General features: G+C 54.5%; 4 protein-coding genes across 4 annotated transcripts; 3 read left to right on the forward strand and 1 right to left on the reverse strand.

Moving 5' to 3' along the window:
• Positions 1–2,385: 2,385 nt before the first annotated feature.
• Positions 2,386–4,053, forward strand: PODANS_4_8120 (uncharacterized protein; the record flags this gene model as incomplete). Its single annotated transcript, XM_001905982.1, has 1 exon — positions 2,386–4,053. The coding sequence occupies one exon, from the start codon at positions 2,386–2,388 to the stop codon at positions 4,051–4,053; it is 1,668 nt and encodes a 555-aa protein (XP_001906017.1).
• Positions 4,054–4,956: 903 nt separating this feature from the next.
• On the reverse strand, positions 4,957–6,388 carry PODANS_4_8110 (uncharacterized protein; the record flags this gene model as incomplete). The annotated part of the gene is made up of 2 exons (XM_001905983.1): positions 4,957–6,241; positions 6,309–6,388. Coding segments are annotated over 2 exons (1,365 nt in total), but the record flags the coding sequence as incomplete, so codon positions are not given.
• A 714-nt stretch (positions 6,389–7,102) lies between these two features.
• Positions 7,103–8,233, forward strand: PODANS_4_8100 (uncharacterized protein; the record flags this gene model as incomplete). Its single annotated transcript, XM_001905984.1, has 1 exon — positions 7,103–8,233. One exon carries the CDS (start codon positions 7,103–7,105, stop codon positions 8,231–8,233), a length of 1,131 nt encoding a protein of 376 aa, XP_001906019.1.
• Positions 8,234–8,614: 381 nt separating this feature from the next.
• On the forward strand, positions 8,615–11,084 carry PODANS_4_8090 (uncharacterized protein; the record flags this gene model as incomplete). The annotated part of the gene is made up of 5 exons (XM_001905985.1): positions 8,615–8,651; positions 8,686–9,688; positions 9,751–9,954; positions 10,164–10,597; positions 10,825–11,084. The coding sequence occupies 5 exons, from the start codon at positions 8,615–8,617 to the stop codon at positions 11,082–11,084; spliced, it is 1,938 nt and encodes a 645-aa protein (XP_001906020.1).
• Positions 11,085–11,602: the final 518 nt, after the last annotated feature.

Here is an 11,602-nt window from a genome sequence, read left to right on the forward strand (position 1 = left end):
TTTAGGTTATACTTATTAAACTCGTGTCCCAACATCATTATTAACGCCAAATCTTTCAATGCCCCCCTGAAATTCATTTGTCCTCCCCCGACCCCTGGGCGGCGTCAGTGATCCCTCTTCATCTCAAGGTGACGCGAGGAGAAAAGCTGCAGTGGCAGCAGAAGTGTCGCTGCCGACGGGTGGCGAAGAGCTTGGAGGTGGTGGGGGAGGTGAGGTTTGGGAGTGATGATGATGAGGATGAGGATGAGGATGAGGATGAGGAGGGGGAGGAGGCTATGAGGGGTGTTGAGGGGGGGGAGCGGGGGCAGCAAGGGGTGAGTCAGGCTGCGGTGAGTTCGAGTTCTGCTCCGGCTCCGGCTCCGGCTCCCGCTGAGAAGAGGAAGGAGCCTGAGCTCAGTGAGGGGATTGCTGCTGCGTTGGCAAAGCTCAGGAACAATGGTTAGATGGGCGAGCTTCGGGTGGCTTCGGGTTGGAACATCCTCGGTGACAACAGCACTGCACGTCACAGCACCAGGCGGAACCCTGGGCTTGTACACCTCGACACAGCATGCTGCTAGCACCGAAATGTGTTGTTCGGCATTTTTGCTAGTCAGGGGCATGGTAGTGCTTTTCAGGTTTCTCTGCTTTGGTGCGGTGCCTGTTGAACAACCAAAGTAGGTTGGGTTATTCTTCAGGTCAGACCTGCCGTGAGAGGTCCCGTATCGGCGGTTTGCCCATCTTGGAGTAATCATGTCCAACAGCTGAGACCAGCTACGTGGATATGTGAGATTAGGAACTATGTTGGGATACATATGGGGTTTTTGGTGTTGCTCAAGGAATAGACAGCATCAGGTTCAGACGGCAAACATCGGTTTTTTTTTGAACGGATTTGGGTTTGCCTCGGGAGAGTTCATGAGTCTTGGAAAAGAGACTTTGATCATCTGCCCAGTAGCAGTTTGGACGGGAAGGACTTGCGGGTGGCTGCAGTAGTATCGAGAGGGTGGTCCACATGGTTGACGCCCTGTGACGCTGTTCATGCATGAAGCTCACGTCGGATTCCTGCTGCGGGGAGGCGGGTTTAAAGAAGGAGGAAAGGTGCAGGGTGATGTTGTCAGTCATACAACTCTGGAATATAAGCACGTTCTTTTGGGGGGTACTGATCAGCAATCTATCACGCACGGTGACACGGCTGGATGGGGGTTGTTCACATGTTCTATCCAAGGCGAGGTTTGATACCTGAAATGCTTGTTTTGCTGCGGTACCTGGATCTCAGCAAGGTCATGCCAAATCAATCCGAAATCAAAAACAAAAAAAACAAAAAAACCACCATCCGAAGGGGATGGGACCTAGCTGTCTAGTCAGGCACCGGGGGATTCAAGTTTTGGTCATCTCATCGACTTCGTCTGGTAGATCGGACGGCGCAATCTCGTCATATGGGCTAGGTCAGAAGACTATCTTATCATCATCATCATTTACCACTCAGTGCTACCATTCGAATTCTATCTCACTCTTTGAGCTCCTGCTGGATTAGGCAGGTCTGAGAAGGATTGACCAATCATGATCTATTTTCATTGAGCTATACTCTTACACCCTTCGGCATTTATTTTGATTTACACAGAGCCAGACCACCATCGTCAACGACAACATCAACGAGCCGCCAAAAGATTCGACCGAAACACACATATGGCATTTTCCGGACAGCAGGTTTTTTTTTTTTTAACTTTGACGCTTCACCTTGGCTCTTGGTGTGGTGGAGTGTGTAACGGCCGCCTACCTGCTGCATGCGAGCAATGGGTCAACCATTCTTGCATTGCAGGAAGGTGGTTGGTCCGCATATGTCGTCCGACTCGCCAGCATGTGTGTGTGTGTGTGTGTGTGCGTGGGTGCTTTGGAGGAGGAGGAGGAGGTTGGGTGGGTGAGATGGGATGGGATGGGCAATCTACTTTTTTGTCAGGTTGCTTACTACCATGAGTAGGGGAGGTAGGTAGCCATGTGTCTGCCTGCCTTGAGTAAGGTAGGGGCAGGAGGGGGGAGTGAGTGGTTTGATTCTGGTTTTAATGATGTCTTGCCCCGGGGTGGCATTCCTGACCACCATCTTTTCCTTTCCCTTCCCACATTTTGGGTCTTGTTCTCTTGTCTCATCATTGCCAACCGGGGATTTTGGATGGGTGTTTCTTGCGGTGGTGGGTTATTATATCATACTGCACTCCTCTCGCTTTAGGTTTTGGTTTTGCTGATTGAGCCTCGTCGTTTTGTTTCTTGTTATCACAGTGCTTCATGAGGCTATATTGGCGATTTATACCTACCTTCGCGTTCTCGCCCTTGGCCAGACGGACATCCCTCCCTCCCTTTTGAACTGTCACCTTTCCTTTCACAGAACCCAGGGAGGAATAAGCATAAACAGCCATGCGTATCCTCTGTGGAATGGCCGCCTTTCTGGCGGCAAGCCACTCCGTTGTGGTGGTGGTGGTGGTGGCTGCAGCAGAAGCACCACAACAACGACAACATATGGCCTGGCCCTCAGCGGAGCCAGCATCAGCAAACCAGAAGCTCCCATCTTATCGGCACCCAAAGTACCGCCCTGACCGCAAGAGGGCGAATGCTGTCAAGCAGGCTTTCAGGATTTCGTGGGATGGTTACTACAAGCATGCGTTTCCTCATGATTCGCTGAGGCCCGTGTCGAATTCGTTCGAGGATGACAGGAACGGATGGGGAGCCAGTGCTGTCGACGCCTTCAGCACGGCGTTGATCATGGGGGAACACAAGATCATTGACCAGATCTTGCGCTACATCCCCGACATCAACTTCAACCACACCGACAGTGAGGTATCGTTGTTTGAGACGACGATTCGATATCTAGGTGGGCTGTTATCTGCCTACGACCTCCTCACCGGCCCCCTGAAACCCCATTTCGACTACAGCACCCACCAAACCTCCCTCATCCTCCACCAAGCTGTCCGCCTGGCCGACAACCTCAAAGTCGCCTTCGACACCCCGACCGGAATCCCCGACAACGACCTCTTCTTTTCCCCCCCTCGCAAAAAGGGCTCAACCTCCAACGGCCTCGCCACAGCCGGAACCCTGGTCCTCGAATGGACCCGCCTCTCGGACCTCACCGGCGACCCTCAATACGCCCGCCTGGCCCAAAAGGCAGAAAAGTACCTCCTCCACCCCAAAAACCCAGCCATGGGGGAACCCTTCCCCGGCCTCCTCGGCTCCTCCCTCAACCTCGACACCGGCCTCTTTGAAGACGGCGCCGGCGGCTGGGGCGGCGGCACAGATAGCTTCTACGAATACCTCATCAAGATGTACCTCTACGACCCCTCCCGCTTTTCCGTCTATCGCGACCGCTGGGTGTTGGCGGCCGACAGCTCCATCCGGTATCTGACATCCCACCCCACCACCCGGCCCGACCTAACCTTCCTCGCCATGTGGCGCAACCGCACCCTGCACTACTTCTCCGAGCACCTCGCCTGCTTCAGCGGGGGAAACTTCATCCTCGGCGGCCTGACCCTCGACTCCCCAGCCTACCTCGGCCTCGGCCTCGACCTCGTCGCCGGGTGCAGAGCAACCTACACCGGCACCCTCACGGGAATAGGACCGGAAATCTTCCAATGGCAGGATGACACCGCCCCCCTGAACGCAAGCAACAACTCCCCTCCCCCGACCCATCAGAAACTCATGTACAGCCGGGCTGGGTTCTGGGTTACGAACGGGGGGTATCAGCTGCGTCCTGAGGTGATTGAGAGCTATTACTACGCCTACCGGGCGACTGGCCATCAGAAATATCAGGAGTGGGTTTGGGAGGCGTTTTTGGCTGTGAATGCCACGTGCAGGGTTGGGAGCGGGTATAGTAGTTTGATGGATGTCAACTTGCCGGAGGGGGGTGGGTGGACGGATTTTCAGGAGAGTTTTTGGTTTGCGGAGGTGATGAAGTATGCTTATCTGGTCTTTGCGGAGGAGGCGCCGTGGCAGGTGAAGGCCGGGCTTGAGAATCGGTTTGTGTTTAATACCGAGGCGCATCCGATCAGGGTCGCGGGCGGGAGGGAGAAGTATGGGGGGTGGAGGGGGTAAGGGGAGGGAGAAGAGGGGGGAGTGATAGGTAGGGTTGGGCCGAGGACGGGTCTCCGGGTGGAGGTATAGACTGGATTGAACGAGGCTGTTATGGCAACAAGGGATATATAGATAGGAAAGAAGGGGTGGTGCTGGATCGTGGGGAGGTGGTGAGTGTGAGCGAGTGCGGCCGAGATGGTGGAGTATAAAGTTTACAAGAGGAGGCACCGGTCCCGTTCTAGGTAGACAATTCCGGCGCCGTTCTAAATAATAAAGGAAAGCCGTTTCAGGGTTTGCTCTACTTGATAACAAAACCCCCCCTCACCCATTCAAAAACTTTTCTCTCCCATTCTTCTCTTCAGCAACATTTCCCCAACCCAGTTTTCCATCCATCTTGGCCGCATTTCTTTCATTAGGTTACACCAGTCATTGGCATACCTTACCTAGTCGGCACAATGTCCCATACCGGGCATACACCCATCCCCCTACTACCACTATCTTTAAAAGGCGCAATGACCATCGTTGAAGGCATAGTTTTACAACATCACATGGTGTCAACCTACTTGTGTGTATCAACTGTTTTGCAGTGAGGATGCCGCTGTCTTTCATCCATCTTGATAGTCATTCATATATTCCAACAACCCCCTTCCTTCTCATAATTATCAGAAGAGAAAACACCACCATCACCTCCAAAACACCGGTTACCAATGATTGCCGAGCAAGTCTTTTCGGTCAAGACGCGCTCTGATAGCACACCTCATCTAAGGCACATCATACCTCGTCAAAAGCACAATATTGGAGCGCGTCTTGACCGGAAAGACTTGCTCGGCAACCACCAAGAACCGGCTCATCATTACCATTACAAAGTAAATATCCAAGAAAAATAGCCCTCCCTCCCCCCCTGCACCCATCACTCATCAACTATCAAACCTTCCTCTCCCACTCCCCCCTCAACTCCTCCAACCTCTTCCACACCCCTCCACCCAACTCCTTGAATTCCTCCAACCTCTCCTCTTTGACCATCTCCATCCCCCCCTTCCGTCCACTCAACAACCCCTTGTCCTTCAACTCTTCAACATCTTCCACCCTCCCCTCCCACCCCCACCCATCCACCTCCGTCTTCCTGACATACACATTCCCCCACCGATCCGCCGCACTCCCCCACTTGACCCTCTCGGCCCGCTCACTATCCAACGCCTCCTGCTCCTGCAGCGCCAGCCAAGCAGGCGCCATACTCCCGTTGTACCCCGTGATCGGATGCCACGGCGAACCCAGCCACCTCACCAGATAAAGCACAACCTGATACCAAAAAAACATGAACGCGTTGAGCGGAAAAAGCGTCGTCTGGACGATGCCCGGATGCGCTAGGTACATCTTGGGTGGCGTCTCGTCTTCCGCCACAGAAAAATACTGATCAACGTACGGTTTCGACGTCGGGAGGGACGACGTCAGCGCCAAAACGTCAGTCAGTCGTTTGGTCGACTCGTAGGCGGCGTCGGTTTTGAGGGCTTGAAAATCTTCTAGGGAAAAGGTGTCCCAGTCTGCGTCGATGCTGCTCTCCCAGATGATTCTTCCGGGGGGCAGGGCGGATGGCTTGGGGCGGGAGAGCAAGGGGACCAGTTTCTGCGCAAAGAGGTAGTGGCCAAAGACGTTTGCGCAAAAGACTTCTCCCATTGTCTCCTTGCTCCCCGGGACGGGGGCGATGGTTTGGCCCGAGTTGCCCCCCTTGAAGGTCGGCCATGTTGTTGCTGAGACGATGCCCTTGGTGAGGATGTTGTGGGCGACTTTTCCCCAGTTGAGACCGTACCAGCCGCCGATGCCGGCGTTGAAGATTATGGAGTCCAACCGGGGGATCTTGACGTCTTCCAGGGATTCAAAGTCGGGGGACGTGGAGGGGGAGGAGGAGAGGGTGCCATGGAGGAGCTGGTCGGCGGCGGCGGTGATGCTGGGGAGGTTGCAGAGGTCGAGTTGGACCGAAAGGATGTGAATGCGGCGGGTGGCTTGGTGGGGGTCGTAGTTTTGGCCGGTGCGGGAGCGGAGGGCGGGGGAGGATTCGGCGAACTGTAGGGCGTGGGCGCGGAGGGCGGTGACGGTTTCTTGGGACTTTTTGGCCGAGCGGGTGGTGGGAATGAGGATGAGGTGGGAGGTCAGGGAGCGGGTGGAGAGGTAATCGTCGATGAGGCGTTGACAGATGCCGAAGCCGATGCCGCTGTTGGGGCAGATGTCAGGGGCCGCTGGGAGCTTAAACGTTCGAGATGGGATGGATTGGGACTTACCTGTTGGCACCTGTCACCAGGACAAATAAGGTGTCCTTTTCAGGAGCTCGGTCCCAAGGTGGTGGTACCATGGTGTCGATTAAAGATGAACAGTGTTTGAAGCGTGGTCGAAGAAGTATCGGGGGGTCCGCTGAGCTATAAGAGCTGGTCGGGGTGCCGTTTTGGATTCGGTACAAGGTGGAGAGAATCCGGTATTTGGAGTGGGTTGGTGGCTGAAAACCAGTGGTTCAGAATGATTTATTAATATTATGCCGCCGTGACAGCAAAGCTATGGCTTCTTTTTGCTTTGGTGATACGTCGTCAGGTCAGCAGTGGTGGTGGTACAGTACACAACAAGTTCAGTTTCCTGGGCGAGTCGGTGGAGCTGTTGATATCCAAACTGCCAAATTTCCCGGTGGATCGATCAGCAGCTGGAGCAAGGTAAGGCGGACATCATCAGTCTAACCCAGAGAGTTCTCTTTAGTTCGGACTTTTCAGCTTAGAGCACGGATCACTCGATGGATCAAGCAACCGAGCAACGTTCCCTGATCAAAGAGCTTTGAGACCGCCCGAGACCATCTGAGCAGACAGTCAGGTTTTGTCTGACCGGCCGCATCGACAACTCCTCGACAATTCCTCGACAATTCCTCGATAATCGGCATCTGGTGTAGCTGGACTTTTGTTGTCCCCGCTTTCCCATCACACCCTGTTACCTCAGCGGCACCACCCGTGCCATCCCCACTTTAACTTTGTGCCCCCAATCTAACAAGGCTGAAGACTGACATCTGACATCTTGACAACAACATCCAATCGACATGATGCCGTCAAAAGTCCTGATCTTTACTGGCGCTCCCGAGAGTAGCACGCTTGATTGGGAATCCGGGCTGCTGTCAGCCTTTTCCGATCCGATTGCCCGGTTTGCAGGAATCACAACAGACAGCCAACAGCCTCGTCCGGCAATCGAGGATCACGCTGCCTGGAGATCGTTGACACTGGAGAGGACTGATATCCCACACGACCGCCAGAAGCAGGTCGCTCTTGACCCCTGCTACGATGAATCAGCAGACTTTCTTCCAGGGACGGGACCCGACTTCTTCACAACAGTATATACTGCCTCTTTCGCATCGACCAGAATCGGAGAATCTCAATCTCAGGTTCAGTCTCGGGCCGAGTCCCAGAACCATGCGTTGTCACAGCTCTACGAGCACTCAATAGCAATCCATCAGGAAATGCCCTCTTCCCACCTTGTCAATCACCACAGCCAAAGCGACCAGTCAGACTCTTGTATCAGCAACGAGACTACCTCTTTTCTGTCTGATGGCCCCAGCCAACACGAGCCCGCGAGGGGGCCGTTGCCTTTTCGGGGAGATTCTCACCTCACCGACCTGAAAGATATCCCACCAGCCTCGTGTCTTACCAAGATCATGCCGCAGACCGCGAGCGTCAACTTGATTGCAGGCATCATCTCGGTTGCCCGGCCTCGAGTTGTCAACACCCGATGGGGCTCAAAGCATCTGGTGGAGATTTTGGTTGGTGACGAGACCAGAGCTGGTTTCACCGTTACCTACTGGCTACCATCAGATGATGTTGAGAAAAGCTGCCTTGCCGGACTGCGGCCCGGAGACATTGTCCTAATGCAGAACATTGGGCTGAATGTGTTTCTGGAAAAGGTCTATGGGTCCAGTCTCCGCAAGGATCTCTCCAAGGTCCACCTTCTCTACCGCGTGAAACTCGACTCCCAAGAGAGCGGCGGCCACTACGCAGCATCGGATCTGGCGTCCACGACTAATCGGCATCCCCAGCTGGACAAGACACGCCAGGTTCGAGATTGGGTTCTGAACTTTGTCGGTGGTGGTGCCCGGCACCAGGGCAAGTCCAAAAACAAGCCGGCCAACCCCAAGCGTCGTTGGGAACGACCACCAGACGACGATACCCAGCTGCCTTAAGCTTCTACCCTGAAATACAGTAAGGCATTTCCTATCTGTGCGGTGTTGTCATCGAAAACTCTTGACGATATCGACGGCCGCCGGAGGTGGTTCCATTTGCTGAGCGCGCATACCCCTGTCAACGCCGGTCTTGGCGGCACGGTCCAGCTGCTGAGACCCTCCCGTGGCTGTGAATGGACTCTTCGAACATGCTTTGCGTGGCCTCCGCGTCAGAGGGGAAATTACGACTACGCGGCTTTGGTCCACAGGGATTGGCTGCCGTTGACATATAACGATAGAAGCATTCGTGACGAAGCTCAATCGCCTCAAACAAACACAGCCAAGTCTTGACCACCTTAATCCCCCGCCTACAAGGTCTACCTTGGCAGAAAGCTTTCAAAAATGATGCGCAGACGCCACAAGAAATCACGCCGGGGATGTCTGGAGTGCAAGAAGCGGCATATCAAGGTGAGTTGTGCTCGATCACTATACAGAAACATGTTCAACCGCCGACAACGGTTTGCAGTGCGATGAAACCCGGCCACGGTGCATCAACTGCACGACTGTGGAGAGGGAGTGCCAGTACTCGACCCCTGGATATCAATCACCTTCCGAGACCTCAGGGAGTCCCGCGCCGGTATCTCAACAGACGCCCTTCCAAGGCTCCGTCTCGACCCCTGCCTCGGGGGCGGCCTCGGACCACAGCATGCCCGCTCCGGCTCTCTCGCCGGAGGCACCGGCACCACCTATGCTGGACATGCGAACTTTTCCTCACACTGGGGACATGAACGGCAAAGTCGACATCGTGCACATGCAGCTGTTTTATCACTACGTGACCAACCACTCGGTCATCTATCCGTTTGTCGATTACGATGGTAGACTGAAACGCATCATTGTCGAAGTTGCCCTCCGAGAGCCGTTTCTTTTGCACTCGATCCTCGCAATGGCAAGCCGGCATCTGAGCATGACCGGAACCGGCAACACGGCCTACTACCACGACCTTGCCATTGAGCTTCAGACGCAAGCCTTGTCTCTATTCAACAGCTTCGATGTCGAGCATTTTGCCCAGTCGATCGAGCGACGAGTGCCCGTCTTCCTGTTCTCTGCGATCCTAGGCTTCCATGCCTTGTGCGACATGCTGGCGTACCAAGACGACACCTATCCCTCCAACCTGGCCAGGCTTACAGGATACTTTCGTCTCCATCGAGGCATTCTTTCCGTCATGGAAGGCCACTGGGAAGATCTCAAGAAGACGGAGCTTAGCATCCTCTTTGACCACATCGTCCCTCGTTGGTATGAGATCAGTGATGATGACGGGGGCTCGGATTGCGACGACATCAAACAACGAGTTCGGGAATCCCCAGATCTGGATGACGGGCAGCGGGAGGCGTTTTTCAAGGTCCTCAAGTATCTCCAGTGGGTGTTTGATGCCACGCCCAACTATCGCAGCCGAGCTCATATGTTGTGCAGTTTTGCGTAAGTTGACTTCGCACGAATGGTGAGACGACGACTGACTTTAGCAGTGTGATGATTCCTAGACCCTTTGTCGACGCTGTCGAGGCAGGCAAGCCTGAAGCGCTGGCCATACTCGCCTACTTTTATGTCGCCCTGCATTTCTGTCGTGACATCTGGCTGATTGGAAACTCGGGCCAGTTTCTGTTGACGTCGGTCGCCACTCACCTCAACCAGCTCGGCCCAGAGTGGTCGGCCTGGTTGGAGAAGCCATGTCAAATGCTGCGGGAGTCTTTGGAGGAGGACAAACTCAACACCCGGTCCTCTGCCACCAGCATCGCCTCGGCTTCACCCCTGCCAACCTGGAGCCATTCAGGACTCGACGATCCATGAGTGGCTACACAGTGCCCTATGTCACATGATTTCTCTGGGCAAACTGGACCATCTCAGCCTGAGACCAGTCGGTCACCCACCGCTCCACCACAACCTCAACGACCAGCGTTGTGTGTGTGTGTGTGTGTGTGTGTGTGTGTACCGCCGCAATGGGTCACGATATCGTCATCTCCCGGCCCTCCGAGGCTGATGCCGGGCGCATCGCAGAAATCCACATCTCCGCCATGGGTTCGAACCCACTCCTGCATGCACAGTTTCCCACGCCAGAAGGTCTCCAGGCGCTTCGCCGCTTTCTCGAGGCCGAGACGCTCGACGAGATTCGCGACGCAGTGTCTGGTGTTTTGGTCTCGCGGGATGGCCCAGATGGACCGGTGACTGGGTTCGTGAAATGGACCTCCCCATCCCATCCCCAGGATGTCAAGCTTGAAAGGGGCGATATTGTCCACCTGGAGGGATGCTGCCGTCGGTTTTTGGATGAATACGCTTCGCTCGCCGAGCAAGCCAAGGAGAGATCGGTGCGAGATGAGCCGCCTTGCTACCGTAAGTGTGCTCCCACCAGCTTATCCCGTGCTGGCGTTGCTTGGCGGCGCGGGTGTATCCTAGACAGATATGCAAAGTCTGGGGAAGTTGCAATGCCGTCATCAATATCTGGCTCCGAGAACGTCCGAGGGGAGCCTTGTTTACGTCCGTTTTCATGATAATCGTCACCCGGGCCGGGCCGCCTCCTCCGATGTTTTCAGGCAAAGCTAATCGACTGTACGGGTTAGGATTGAGTTTTGTCTGTGCGGATCCTGAATATCAGGGTAGAGGGATAGGTACGCAGTTGACTCGGAAGGTATTGGAGCTGGCCGAGGAGGACAACCTGGCGGTCTACCTGGAGAGCACCGATGTGGCGGTCTCTATTTATCAACGACTTGGATTTCGTGCTATCGACAGTTTCGAAATGCAAATTCCGGGCCGACAAGAGACAGAGAGGGTGGTTTACAAGGAGGTGTGCATGATATGGTACCCTTCTGGCAAAAGATAGCAATTCCCGGCCGACTAGCCCACACAACGAATCGGTCCTTTCCCAATGTCGGTCATATATTACAGTCGATAGTAGCAAAGATATTATCCGGCCTCGGATTGGCCAATTTCAGAAAGCGTTGAACAAGAAGAAGATTCCAACTGATACACTTACACTAGATCTAGATCAAGGCAACGGTTGCTGGCTGCTGGCTGCTAACTAAACCCCCCCCCCCACACACACCCTGATGACGGGCTTCATCCTGGGGAAAACAACCCCAGATTTCCACCCTGGACACGTGCTTTTTGGACTCCAACAACAAGTTCTCCAATATAGGGTCTGTTCCTTCAACAAAAGAGAAACAAGGTTCCACCCGACACATGTGTCGCACGACAGTAGAGGATCAGGACGGGTTATATGTTCTGCATCACTTGACCTCTTTTGAGCTTCGCCCTTGGGGGTGGAACATACCCTCCTGGTTTGACCCAGAAGTAAAAACTCCCCCTGCCCCCGCAATGAGGGTTCCAGACCCCCCAAGA

Source organism: Podospora anserina, chromosome 4, assembly GCF_000226545.1.
Source record: "Podospora anserina S mat+ genomic DNA chromosome 4, supercontig 4".
In the NCBI taxonomy this organism is placed as follows: Eukaryota; Fungi; Ascomycota; class Sordariomycetes; order Sordariales; family Podosporaceae; genus Podospora; species Podospora anserina.